Source organism: Lissotriton helveticus, chromosome 3_1 (genome assembly GCF_964261635.1).
Source record: "Lissotriton helveticus chromosome 3_1, aLisHel1.1, whole genome shotgun sequence".
In the NCBI taxonomy this organism is placed as follows: domain Eukaryota; kingdom Metazoa; phylum Chordata; class Amphibia; order Caudata; family Salamandridae; genus Lissotriton; species Lissotriton helveticus.
In genome coordinates this window covers 152,981,320-152,995,579 of record NC_136061.1, presented here as the reverse complement: position 1 = coordinate 152,995,579, position 14,260 = coordinate 152,981,320, and the positions used below count along the sequence as shown (strand labels likewise).

General features: G+C 46.7%; 1 protein-coding gene across 8 annotated transcripts in view; it reads left to right on the top strand.

The window, feature by feature from the left end:
* GTF2I (general transcription factor IIi) overlaps positions 1-14,260 on the top strand; it is a 1,750,178-nt gene that overhangs the window by 1,644,521 nt on the left and 91,397 nt on the right. For all 8 annotated transcript variants that reach the window (XM_078679426.1, XM_078679427.1, XM_078679425.1 and 5 more), the window contains 2 exons: positions 9,147-9,239; positions 10,047-10,230. In XM_078679426.1, the coding sequence (XP_078535552.1) occupies positions 9,147-9,239; positions 10,047-10,230 (277 nt within the window). The remainder of the gene's footprint in view (positions 1-9,146; positions 9,240-10,046; positions 10,231-14,260) is intronic.

The following is a 14,260-nucleotide window of genomic DNA, read 5'->3' as shown; positions in this document are numbered from 1 at the left end:
CTCCTCACGACACCATTCGGCCAATGGCTTCATCCTTCTAGAAACATGTTCAGTCGCTGGTGCTATCAAATCCAATGAACCCTTGATCCAATCCATCACTCAAGAATCGGCTGAATCAATGCAATGGTAAAGAGTGGGACAATTCTTCTTCAGGGCTTGGGTGAATGCCACAGCCTTCACTTTGGCCCAACTACGAACTTTGGTAAGCAGACCTGTGGAAGATGTAGGTAGCGAAAAGCGTGCAGGAATGCGAAAAGGTAAATCAAAAGGGTCGTACAAAGGAAGCTGACTAGGAGGATCTATGACTAGATTGGTGAGATTAGAAGAAACTGGATCCAAAATGTGCCCAACCTGTGGGTCGATGTACTAACCAATTGCACTAATGGATGTGCTTTTAAAACTGCTACTAGAGCAGCAGCCAACAGACAATCAGGATCTTCAACATGCAGATTTAGATTTCAGAATACCGTAAAAGGAGAGTACCTTAGAACTTAGTTTAGCAATATATTGGCTAAGGAGAAGATAAACTATGAGGTTGAACCAGGTGGTCTATATATTAGAAACCCTGTTAGGGTAAAGTTACCCATTATTGCAAGAGAGAAAAAAACTGCCTCACAACCTGAAATAACAATTTCAGAGAAGGTGCACTTGAGGCTTTGCTTATAAATTTTGGTAATCCCACCTCCCCTGTGGAAGAGTCTATCCAGTCTGACAATGGCGTATGCCTGCAGGACAGCTGTGAGGGCATATGAGACTGAGATATCAGGCAGCCATGTTTCAGTTAGTTAAATAGCATCTGGAAACTAATCTGTTATAAAGTCGTGCAGTTCCATTTTGTTTTTGGCTAGTGAGCGGCAGTTCCCTGAGTAGAAGTGTGCTAGCGAATGGTGAGGTTGTGTTCAGTTATACTCCCTCAATATCTTTAACGTAAAACCACACTCACCAAAACTTCATGTAGCTTTCATGGGAGCAATGTGGAGTTGTACTGAGTAGGTTCATATGCTCTGTAGAGCTGTATTGGGGGGGGGGGGGGGGGGGGGGTAGCTGGAGTAAACGAGGCAGGTGTCCTGGTCCCTGGCTCCAGCTAGGTGCAGACGGGCTTGCCTATGGCGCCCCCGCTATGTGTCCATCCCGGCATCAGTTTTTATGCCATTCCCTCCAACAACTAGCCTGCTTATCCATCAGGAAGTTAACAACACAATATGGCTCTACTTACCTCCGCACAATCGGCACAAAACGTTTCGGGGACCGGGAAACAAGGATGGAGCAGGAAGGATTAACTTTTGAAGCAGTCAACAAAGTAATTAAAAACAATACTGTGCAAAAGTGATATTAAAAGACACTTGAGGCACAGTATCCACAGTCAGCCTGCCCCAGACTAACTGCAGCGCGTCCATCCTGGCATGAGTTTTTATGCTGTTCCCCCCCCAACAATTAGCCTGCTAACCCAGCAGGAAGTGAACAACACAATAGGGCTCCACTTCCCTCTGCACAATCGTAACAAAACACAGCGGTAGACCGGGGAAGGAGCATGAGGATGGAGTGAGAAGAATGAACTATAGCACCAGTCAAAAAAGTAATTAAAAACATTACATATCAAAAGTGATATTAAAATACAAGAAGCAGCTCTGCTCGAGGCACAGTACCCACAGTCAGCCTGCCACAACAAAATATGGCTGCACATCTCTCTGCACAATCAGCTCAAAATGCTGTGGAAGGAGCATGAGGAAGGAGTGGCAAGAATTAACTATTACAGCAGTGTTAAATGGAATTAAAAACAATACAGCGCAAAAGTGATATCTGATCGAGACATCTAGCTGCAGATTTCCTACCTTTGAACTTCCAGGCGTCAGGCTGGATCCAGAAGATTTTTCTTAGCATTACCCCTGCGTGCCGGTAGGTGGCGTCACTTAACTCCGTGTAAAGGTGGCAGCGTCGTATTCGTCGTCGTCGTGACATCAGCTCGTCGTCAATATAACTGCCACTCTGGCGCGCTGACCTCATTTTTTTACTTTCCGCAATCTGTCGAAGAGAGCTGCCGCTGTCATTTTTTGACAGACCTTTTCAACCTTTTATCGATTCCTTTTGGTGTGCAGTATGTCTAGTAAAAAAACTCTGGGTTCAAACTGTACGGCGCCTCTCACTGCGCAATGTCGGTCACGGACCCCCACTTAGTGCGTCTCTGGTGCATGGAGCATGACTATGACACTAAGTTGTGCTCTGATTGCCGGGCCATGGTGCCGAAGGCTTTGAGGGCACGGTCCCTGAAGCTCTCGCGAGATATAAAAATAAAAAAGCCCTGACAAAGGCCCCAGAGCCACATGGGCACCTAGCAAGGGCCGAAACTTGTTGGCACAGTAACAGGGGTATAACTGAACGATTATATTCAGTAACACCCATAAATTCATATTTTATCCATACCCCAGGTACCCTCCAAATAAAGCATAGCATTTGGGTATACCTTGAGGTATTTTTAACAATCACTCTTCTGGATCCCTGCTTATCCAGTATTGCGTTATCTAAGAACTCCCATTCAATCAATGGTTGAGTCCGCCCGGGTAGTATCATCTTACCCGGGTGTGGATAGGTGATGGGTGAACCTGAACCAAGATTCTGTTGGATACTACAGAAGACTGAACGTGTGCTCAGGGGGACTTTGTATTTGGATATTGCAAATAGTCTGAAGGGGCTACTCCCCACCTTCAAGACTATCCCTCCATCTATGCCTCCAGTGCATGATCGGCTAACGGAGGATCACCTTGCTCTGCTCCACAAGGAAGTCTGGACTCTCTTGGCCAAGGGAGCTATAGACAGGGTTCCCCAGCCACAAATAGGCTGTGGTTGTTATTCCTGCTATTTTCTGGTACCAAAGAAGGTCAGAGACCTTTGTCCTATCCTCAACCTCAGAGCCCTCAACTACTTCCTCAAAAAGGAGAAGTTCAAGATGCTCATCCTAGCTCAGATCCTGTCTGACCTGGACCCGGGAGACTGAATGATAGCTCTGGACTTGCAGGATGCCTATTTTCATATCCCCGTCCTGCCTGCCCATCGTCGCTACCTGCATTTTACGGTGGGCCACAAACACTTTGTTTGCCGTGCTGCCTTTCGGCCAGAACTGCCCCCTTCCGGGGTTCACAAAGGTGATGGCGGTGGTCGCAGCCCATCTGTGGAAATCAGGGGTTCCAGTCTTCCCTTATCTCAACGCCTAGTTGTTGAAGTCGGGCTTGCCCCAAGTAGTTTTCTCCCACCTACAGACTATGTCGAACCTCCTGCCTTCGCTGGGGTTCACTATCAACGGGCCAAGGTCACATCTGAGTCCCTCTCAGACACCCCCATTCTTTGGAGGGATTCTGGACACGGTGCAGTTTCGGGCTTATCCTCCCGAACGGCGAGTCCAGGATATTCAGGCTATGATACCGATGTTTCAGCCTCTTTCCTGGATTTTGGTGAGAATGACTCTGAGGCTGTTGGGTCTCATGGCCTCCTGCAACCTGCTGGTGAACCATGCATCGTGGCACATACATGCTCTGTAGTTGGACCAAAGGTTCCAATGGGCACAGCATTGAGGAAATCTCACTGACCTGGTTCAGATCTCGGAGGACACTGCAAAAGATCTGCAGTGGTGGCTAACAAACCGAGATTGGGTCAGAGGCAGACCCCTCTCCCATCCCCACCTAGATCTCGCAATAGTGACAGATGCAACTCTTCTGGGATGGGGCGGACATCTGGAGGAGGTGGAGATCAGCAGACTCTGGTATCCGGTGGAAGACAGGCTCCATATCAACTTGTTGGAGCTTTGTGCAATCCAATTGGCACTTAAAGCCTTTTTACCATCTATAAAGGGAAGGCTAGTTCAGGTGTTCACGTACAACACTACTGCCATGTAGTACTGAAACACACAAGGGTTGTGGACTCTTTGTCGAGAGACCCTGCGCCTCTGGACTTGGCTGGAACAAAAGGACATTTCTCTGGTGGTTCTTCATCTGGCCTGTTCTCTGAACGCCAGAGCAGACAAGCTCAGTTCGAAGTGGCCTTGCAGGTCATGAGTGACGTCTCCATCCGGAGGTGGCACAAGGTCTCTTTCAGAGGTGGTGAGAGCCTTGGTTAGATCTGTTCACCTCAGAAGAGAACGCACAGTGTCAGCTGTTTTACGCATTGGAGTTTCCAAGGTGGCTCTCGCTCAGCTACGCTTTTCGTCGCGAGTGGAATTGCGGCCTGCTGTATGCCTTTCCCCCTGTACCATTCCTGCCCAGAGTGCTCAAGAAGATCAGGAGCATCCGGGCACAAGTCATTCTTGTGGCTCCGGATTGGGCACGGAGACTTTGGTATCCCGAGCTTCTAGATATGAGCATCAATCCTCCGATCAGGCTGCCCCTATGGGAGGATCTTCTGTTGCCGCAGCAGGGGAAGGTCCTCCACCCGAACCTGTCCAGTCTCTACCTCCTTGTGTAGCGTTTGAGCTGTGACAGTTGACAACTTTTGACCTCCCCCCCCCTCGAAGTCTGCAAGGTTATTCTGGCAGCCAGGCGTCCCTCCATGGAATTGGTATATGCCTGCCGATGGAACACATTTTGGAAATATTGTACAGAAAGGTCCATTGACCCCTTATCTGTCTCCCGGGCTGATATCCTCCTGTTTATCTTTTCCTTGGCCCAGCAGGGCTCTGCCTCGGGCACTTTGAAGGGCGACCTTTGAGCCCTTGCTGCTTTTCTTCGGTTGCCAGATCAGCCTTCACTTTTTAAGTCCTCTCAGCTGCAGAAATCTTTGAAGGGGTTAACCCACTTGTTTTCCCCCTTCCCCTTTTCTTATGCCACAACGGGATCTTAATTTTGTACTCACTTTCCTGATGTGCGCACCATTTGAGCCGATGCACAACTGTCCTCTACGGTTGCTCACCTGCTTTTTTGGTGGCAATTACCTCTGCTAAGAGGGTGAGCGAATTACAGGCACTGTCATTACAGCCTCCTTACCTGACAATTTTCCTGGATAAAGTGGTACTGGGAACTAGGGCATCCTTTTAGCCCATGGTTGTAACTCTCTTTCACCTGAGACAGTCCGTTACTTTGTCTACTTTCTATGCACCCCTGCATCCTTCCAAAGAAGAGGATCGTCTCCACCGCCAGGACCCAAAAAGAGCGTCCTCGTTCTACCACGATCGCACAAAAGAGTTCCCGGTGGATAACCAACTCTTTATAGGATATGTGGGAGCAAAGAGGGGGTTTTCAGTCCAAAAGATGATCATATAACGCTTGGTTATCCTCTGCATTAAAAGGTTATGCCTTGGCCAGTTGCTGTTTTTCGTCCTCATCATTATGATCTGGAGCGCTCTTGTAGTGTTTCACTGATGAAAATCTCCACTTTTGCCAACGAGCGGGTCAAATGTTTCCTCAGAGGGCCATAGGTTCACAAGTTATGCAGATTATAAAGAATCCTCAAAATGACTATATTTGGTGTCCATGGCCAGGGTGCGACAATGGCAGCCTTTGACTTTTGCGCTTCCATGTTTCAATGTTTCAATGTTAAGCAGATTATAAAAAGGTGTTGTTTTGAAACCTTACTACAACTCTATGTTGTGTCTGATAGAGGCATCTAGCCCATGATTCCTTACCTATGAACTTCCAGGCGTCAGACTGGATCCTAAAGATTATTCTTAGCTCTACCTCTGCGCGCCAGTAGTTGGCGTTGGTCGGCTTCGCATAACGTTGTATGGCGTCGAGTTCATCATCGTGACATCTGCACCATCTATATAGGTGCCGCCTTGGCACGTTGATGCCAGTTCTTTTCTTTTCATGCCAGTCAATGCAGATCAGTCGAAGAGAGCTACCCTCTGACATTTTATGACGGACTTTTTTCAACTTTGTCATATTTTTTTCGGTGTGTAGGTTGTCCAAAAAGATCTCTGGGTTCAAACTGTGTGGCTCCTGTCACCGTGCCATGTCGGCTACAGACCCCCACCTTGTGTGACTTTTATGCCTGGAGCGCAACCACAACCCGAAGTCATGCTCCGACTGCTGGCCATGGTGCCGAAAGCTTTGAGGAAGCGGTCCCTAAAGCTGTTTGCAGCCCTCCATCCGGCGCCTCGGAGATCTCCTTGGAGATCTTGTTTATGGTCTCGGTCGAGAGGAAGGTCTGAGCACTGCTCCGAGGGGTCCAAGTCTTTATCCTCCCATTTGAAATCTTTCGAAGGGGTCAGGTAAGAAGCACCTTAAGAAACACAAGAAGTCGGCTCTACGTATCCCTCCCTTTCCGGGGCCGGGAGTGACCCCTGACCAGTTAGGAGTTTTATGATGCCATGTGCACCATATTTGCAACTTCTGCCCCCACAGGCTCAGTGGAAGTAGCTCCTTTGGGTTCCGCGACGGCGGCTCCGTCTTGATGTCCAAGACTCCTCATGGATCTGAACCTGCGCAGGTCACACCCATTAGACCTTCCCTGACAGCACGTTCGACGCCGAGACTCTCAACGTTGCCGGCTGCGCCAGCCCCATTCTTATCCCCGACGACATTGAGCCAGTCGGGGGTTCACCGGTGCTGACTTAGCCTTTATTCACCTTTCGCCCAATCCCTGGGAGCTTGGTGATCCAAGCTTCTACCTCCCGTGACACGTTGCATTCCGCACCCCCGGATAGGGAATCCAAGAGGCTGGATAGCTTAGGAAAGAAAAAAATTCTTCAACTAGTCTAGCACTGCGGTCAGTTAACACTGCATGCCTATTGGGCCGTTAATCCCATTCCCTGTTGGAGACAGTTGCACAAGTGCTACCACAAGCCTAGGAGGAGGCCCAGGTTGTCCTCTACCAAGCTGTTGTAGACGAGAGGGATGCATCAAAGTTTTCTATACGCTGTGGCCTTGACACAATAGATTGGCTGAGCAGAGCAATTTACTCGACGGTGGCAGTTAGGCACCATGCCTGGCTGAGAGCATCTGGCTTCTTGGGAGATGTCCAATCAAACCTGATGTATGTGCCTTTTGAAGGCTTGTGTGTTTTTGGAGACAGGGCCTCTCCAAAAAATTAGAACACGCCCCTGGGTGTATGAGACCCCTGTCGCATTAGTATGGCCTTGGAATCCAAAAAGTTGAATATTGCCCTGGTAGATGGGGTCCCTGTGGCCTATTTAACCTTTGGGGAGGGGTGTTGTGCACCCCCACCCCTTTTATGAAAACCAGCCTTGGGGGATTGGGTCCACTGGGCCTGCATGCACCCTTCCCATTAAAAAATATGGGGTGCCGCCCCGGGCCCTGGCACACTCTGGGGTTTGTCTGTTTTGTCTTTTGTTGAAGTTTTTATTTTTGATATTACTGCGGGGGAAAAAAGTAAGGACACAGGACTGAGTACCTGAGTCCTAAAATGGTTGCTGTCACATCTTTGTTAATATGGTGGCAGCAAATCCGATCATATTTTTTGATCTGTTAGATCTGCTCGTCCTCTGCGTGTGAAATATCTAGAAAATGTGAACCTTAATTTCTCAAAAACAACTAAAAGGATTTGTATCAAATCACAAAAAGCATTTTTCTGGACAAAGGTCTAGCTTTCTGCAAAATTTGATGTAATCACACTGAGCCATTTTGGCTGTCTAATTTTCCCATGGAATAATTAATAGGAAAAACACATTTTGGGATCCCCTCCTTTTTCTTGGTCTCCGCTTGACGAATCACCCCGAAACTTTCCAGAAGGAAGCTGAGATGGACCAGATGACTTTTTTGAAGAGTTTTGTGATCATTTGTCAAAAGGCAATTGGCTAATCCAAAAATTTATTTCCTATGGAAACATGGTCTTAACTATAACTATCCATTGGCGACAGCCACTAGGTAGTATAGCAGGTAATTGTGTAATGTAGTCCTATACTGCCCTTAAGGGATCCTTGTGACATCCAAGAACCATCCAAGATGGGTGCTTTGTGCCATGAGGCAAGATGCCGCAATCCCAATCCTGATAAGAGCCAGTCAAAGACAAAAGAGGCTTGAAGGAAATTTGCAATGCAGCGAAGGAGAGGTCAACCACAGCACGTAGGGGCTGTCGCTCATTCCGATCTGGTGCATGGCTATATGTGGCAGCTATGTGGAAATGGTATGGTTTTGACATAGCTTGTTAGGCCCTTCAACAAACAAGGTGATGTAAGGTCTGGGGTTGCGCTTGCTAGTCACTAAGATTAATACGATTAATTCAAGGGTTCCTTCCATCACCTTGTTATTTGTTGTGCCACAGTACTCAAGCTATACCTCTCCGAGGAGGCGTAGGTACGATGAAACTGGCCTGGGGTTGCCAGTGTTCCTGTTTAGGTGGGACCTGGGCTGCTAGCTTGGGTTGAAATGTTACTATTGAAACAGGACCAATACTGATTTGCACTTGGGTCGTCCCTGTCTAGAGTGGCATTGAGGGTGAAAAATGATGGACTGGAGTGTGGCCTTTATTAATTACCAGTGGTTGAGATTAATTCATGCTTTCCTTCCCTCACCTTTTATTTTGTTGCTAAAAAGAGAAATGATGTGGCATTGAGGTGTGAAGAGTGTGATTGTGTGAAGAAAGATAACCTGAGCATAGGCCCAAAGAGGAACAAAGGCAAGAAGGCCCCTGGATCAGAGAAGTGAAGAGGGAAACATTTTAGGAACAGCAACTGTAGGGGAGTAAAGAGCACGGGCGGAAACAGCTTGGAATTGGAATGCAGGTGATAAAAGCACAGGAAACAGCTAAGATGAATAGAAGGAAGAGCAGGTACCTGCTGTTGCTACTCCATCCAAGAGGCGTAAGAACTGGGGCTGACGACATGACATGACATCGCTGCAGTGTCAGAGTGTTTCTCTTTTTGTTGTAGAGGGTTCAATTATTAAACACACATGCATACATTCCAACTTAATGTCGTTGCCTAAAATCATCATTGGACTTTTTAACAGGTTACGTTTTCAGACTCATGGGTACCGTTCTAATTCTTAAATACGCAAACGATGGTTTCGGTTTGTCTCAATTAATCCAGCCCGTCTTTAACTTGCTCGAGTTAGGTATTTAACAAGCCTGAGCCGATATGGAAAAGCCGAGCCCCGACCTGTAAACGTCCCAGTAACAAGCCTAGTTAGTTACTGTAGCATATATCTAGTGGATTTCGTAAAAAGCATGCAACATACGTGTTCTCATTTTTTTCTCTCAAAAAGCGTTTATAGAAACCGAACCCGAGGGACTGACAAAAGCAGAAAAGATACGCCTACGGAGAGAAAAAGTTACTGAACTGTTCAGCCAGAAATACGGTAAGCAATTGGAGAACTGGATGGTCTTACTTTAAGTCAATTAAAGTCATAGCAGATGCTGTATAGCTATGCAGCGGTTAATTGGGCCAGTAACTCTAGAACGAAGCTTGATTTACTAAAGTAATAACTCAAATAAGCAACAGGATCCAATTTGTATCTTAAGAGCCCCACACTGGCGCTGCTGAATACCGAATTGCCGAAAACAAAGTTGCATAGTCACGATTCCACCTCTTCTTTTTCCACCGCCACACACTTCCTTTCTCTTGATCCCACTCTTGCAGCCTCAATTGCAACCCTGCTTGGCGCCCTGTCACTCTTTTCGCTTCCTCTTTCTATCCCACTTTGCTGCCTTTCTCTTTCTTTTTCTCCAGGTCATTTGGATGACGAAAATAAGTTCCATTTTCCAAAAATGAGTATCAGTGCCTACCTCCAGCACAATTTGATCACACCATTTAACCTCAGTACTGATTTACTCATGAGATGCCAGGATTTCTGGTTTTAAGTCGACTATGTGCAGGTGTCGTTTTAGGATTGTACTTTCATAGACTGCCCTTTGTGTTTCTTGCTTGCCCCGTTGATAGTGTTATCTTGCCCTGCTGCGTGCAGTGAATTGTTTTGATTAGGTGTTGGATGTTCCATGCATAAACAGCACGCAAAGGGGTCCTTCATGTTGAGGCCATGTCAACCACGCGCTAAAATGGGTCACTGGATAAACCCTGCGCTTGCCTTAGGTTTCCCTGTCCCGTCTTCTGTTATCAGTGTTTGTTATCTTTACTCTCATTTTTGTTGTATCTTTGTGTAAACCAGGTGAGGCAATTGGTGTGAACCACCCAGTGAAAGTGCCATACAGAAAAATGACCAGCCACCCTGGCTGTGTGGTGGTGGATGGAATGCCCTCAGGAGTCACGTTTAAAGCCCCCAGCTACCTGGACATTAGCTCCATGCGGCGGATCTTGGAGTCAGCAGAATTTATCAAATTCACTGTTGTTAAGTAAGTGAGACTCTACATGTGAATACATGGATGCTGTGTTTGGGATCTGCGCTCCTCAAATGATAACTCAAAGTGCATCTCAGTCGCCGCTGCCCCATTGCTTGAAAAGACAGATTTTAAGATGGTGCACACTCAACACGTGAAGGTCGTCAAATAATAAATGTTGCATTTCACATGCCAGGAAACTTCTTTGGCCCTGGTAAACATACCCAAAGTGCATACAATTGTAATACAACAAAAAAGATAATATTGACAAAGTCCTATTGCATACAAATCTGACTTTGCCTGGAATTCTTGAATACAGTCCTAGGCAGAAATACTTGTTTCAAGACACAAATATCAGTATTACTGCCATCACCCTACCACCACCTGCATTTGGGAATTGATACCAGGAATAAGCCTATGCATGTGTTTCTAGATACAAGGTACTAGTTGTGCCACTAGCACAGGGTGCATCTGAAGTGCATAATCCCTCGTTGCCAGCAGTTTGAAGTCATTATCAGTAATGCTGCATTAACCTCACCAGACCTACACTGGATGTTGATGCCAGGTTTGGGCATACGCAAGTGTTTCTAGATACTAGTTGTGTCACTGACACAGGGAGCATCTGAAGTACACAGTCCCAGAGTTGCTAGCAGTTTGCAACCATTATAAATCATGCTGTACTCACCTAACCCCCACCTACACTAAGTACCGCCTAGCCATTTCCAGGAGCTTCAGGGTCCCAAGTACCATTTGTCTCCAATTCCCCCTAGCCCTTAAACTGCTAGAGCTCTATGGTCCAGAAGTTCGCTTAAAAGCATGATGGTACTTAAGGCATGATGCTTCTTAGTAGGCTTGGGTGAAGTCCTATATTATTTGTTCGGCAAAATGATGTCTGTGTTGGCTCTACAACTTTGTAATTCTTCTAAATTACCATGTCTCAGATCCAGTGTATTTGTTTGCCAGAATCTGATATGCAGATAACTCTTATTCCACGAAAGTACATTTTCGTTTACATTTTTTAGGACCACATTTTTTCTATATACTAAAGCTAAGCTGTCTCACTTAGGCAGATAACTGAAATGTAGCACCAGAATTGCTGTGTTTGCTTCTGAGGCGGATACAATTCACTTATCATTAATCCCCTGGCCCTTATAGAGCTGGCACTGTGGGTGCCCAGGTATTCTCTATACATCACTGACCAGACATGCAGAGAACCCCCATAACCATAAGTACTGCTGATACCAGTGGTGAGTAGCAGCAGGTTTTCCAGACATTAAGTGTGCATTCTCTTTGGGTGCCGCTGAATGTATTGGGTAAAGGTTTCAAGATCCATATTGGCGAATAATGCAGCTACTCTAAAATTCATATCATCCAGGGTCCCCAATCAATCTGGGCCTTTGTGCCCAGTAGTTAAATTCTTATGGGAATCTGAATGCAATTATGACGACATTTGTAGTTTCACTAAATCTAGAATTTGTGTCCAATAATCCAATGATCCTTTTCCTGAGAGATGTAATGGGGTGGAAGGCACACACTCATCCCGGACAGGCATGCACAAGGATCACAGTTTTCAGATTCCACCCAACTCCCCTAGCCCATGCCTACAGGGCATTAAAAGAGCCAGTGATTGGAAGCTCATCAGCTGCATGTGAGGATACAGTTTGTAACTGTAAGAGCTTTTTTGACTTTTGTCAGCACAAGGCCCTTTTTGACCTTCTGTCTCCCTAAGTCCCCTGAGTCTATCTTCTGTCATCCTCGACTTGTTCTAGTCCCACTGCCGCTACTGATGCCTCTTATACAGTATACTGATGTTGAAAGAGAATATGGCAGTAAAGGCAGCATGAAGTGAGCCATTCACCCTTGATGTCTCTGGTTGCAGAGCCCATTCCTCAGCTGAATCCAGTTCTCCCTAAGTTTCCCAGGCCATTGGCGATGCCACAATTGATTGAAACCTTTAAATAGGCCATGTTGCAGATTGTTAGTGTGCTTCCGACTTCCATTGGTGAGCCTACAGGCCTCAAGGAATTGATAGGGTCCCTAGTTTGGTATTGCTGGCTCATCCTTCCTCTACACTATCTGACCTCTTTGAGCCCGTCTCGGTCCAGTACTGACTCCAGTACAATCTTCAACTCCAGCTCCTAACTATGTATCAGGCTCTTCCACATTGACACCAGTACTCGCGGCACTAGAAGAGGATCCAGTGCTGATTTTGATGTTGGGCACCGAACTGACTACAGCTCGATCAATGTCTTGCTACAGAATTACTAAACCAGACGTCATACATCCTGACTCGGACATGGCTCCTTTTACCCAGGCGGACACGCTTTCAGAGGATCCATTATATTTTTGCCTTTGACTCTGTTGAAAGGACATCCTAGGATGTGGATAATGATGGTATGGATAGAGATCAATTCCACCCTCCCATTATACACATGATCATTTGTACATGGATCTACAAGAGTCCTGTGGTCTTCTCACATCCCATGAGGCACGGGTTGACCTGCCACTTGGGCCATGAATCACAAAAAGGGCCTCCTAAAGCTGAGGTCTTAGATCTACAGCTGCCTTTCGTCGAGACCAAAATGTACATCTTTTCTTCACTTTTTCAGCCAAGACTAACTACCTCGGAGCCTTTGCTCACTTTTAATGATGCTGTCACCGATATCTTGATGGTTTCTTGGTCAAAACCCTGGTCCCAATCTCCTGTCCATTCTTCTACAGGAGGCATAAGCATTACTGTCCAAGGGTACTAGACTCAGAAGGAGGAGTGGATTGTTACTCACACTATTTATATGTGCCAAAAAAGAATGGGGTATCTTGCTAACTTTGGACCTACAACTTCTGAATATCTTTCCACGAAAGGTCAAATACAAAATGCTCATGCTGGCCCAGAGCCTGTGTGCTCGGGACTCTAGCGACTGACGTCCTTGGACCTGCTGGATGCATATTTTCATATACCTGTCCTGCGGTCCTCAGATGCCACCTACTGTTCATTTTAGGCTAGGAGTATTTTCAGTTTCCTATGCTTCCCTTCTGCCTTAGTAGCACCTATCGGTTGTTCACGAAAGTGATGGTCGCCACCTATCTCTGGAGGTTCTAGATACCAGTTTTTCCCTATCTCAACAACTGACTGTTGATGACGAGTTTGCCACATTCAGTTGTTGACCCCCTCCAGATGATAGTGCAGCCTCTGACATCTTTGGGTTCTTCAACAAGCTGAAGTCACAACTGACTCCTTCGCAGAGGATTTCTTTTATAGGAGCTCTTCTGGACACTGTGCAGATCCGGGAATTTAATCCCTTGCAACGAGCCCAGACTATTCGTGCTATGATTCTGATGTTTAAGCCTCCATCCTGGATCTCAGTGAAAGTGGCTCATGAGCTTCTTGAACTCGTGCAACCTCTTTGCCATATGCCAGTTGCGGGCTCTGCAGTGAGATCTGTAGGGTCAGTGGGCCCAGTACTACGGACACCTTTCTGATGATATCTGGTTTTCAGAGGAGACAGCACAATATCTGCAGTGGTGGCTGTTAGATCGCATCCTGACCACCTACAGACCCCGCTACATTTCTCCACCCGAAGCTGACAGCAGGTACAGATGCATTCCTGCTGGGATGGGTAGGTCATCTGGGATAGGTAGAGATCACTCTGGTCTCCAGTGGAAACCGGTCTCCACATAAATCTGCTGGAGCTGCAGGCCATCCGCATAGTTTTTAAGGCATTTCTTCCGTCCATCAAAGGAAGCACGGTACCAGTTCTCACAGACAAGACCACTGCTATGAGGCACTGTGTCAAAAGGCTCTGTGCCACTGGAGTTATATTGAGCATCAGGGAAGCTCTCTGATCATGAACCACTCGTCGACATCTTTAAACACATAGGTAGTTGAGCTCCGCTGGCGACACGTGTCTGCTCACAAATGGTGGTAGCATCCCAAAGTTGCACAGGAAATCTGACAATGGGGAGAGCCCTGAAGGAGCCCTGCCTGGATGTTTTCACCACAATCGAGAATGGGCTGTGTCAAATAATTGCATATTGGATTTCTCAA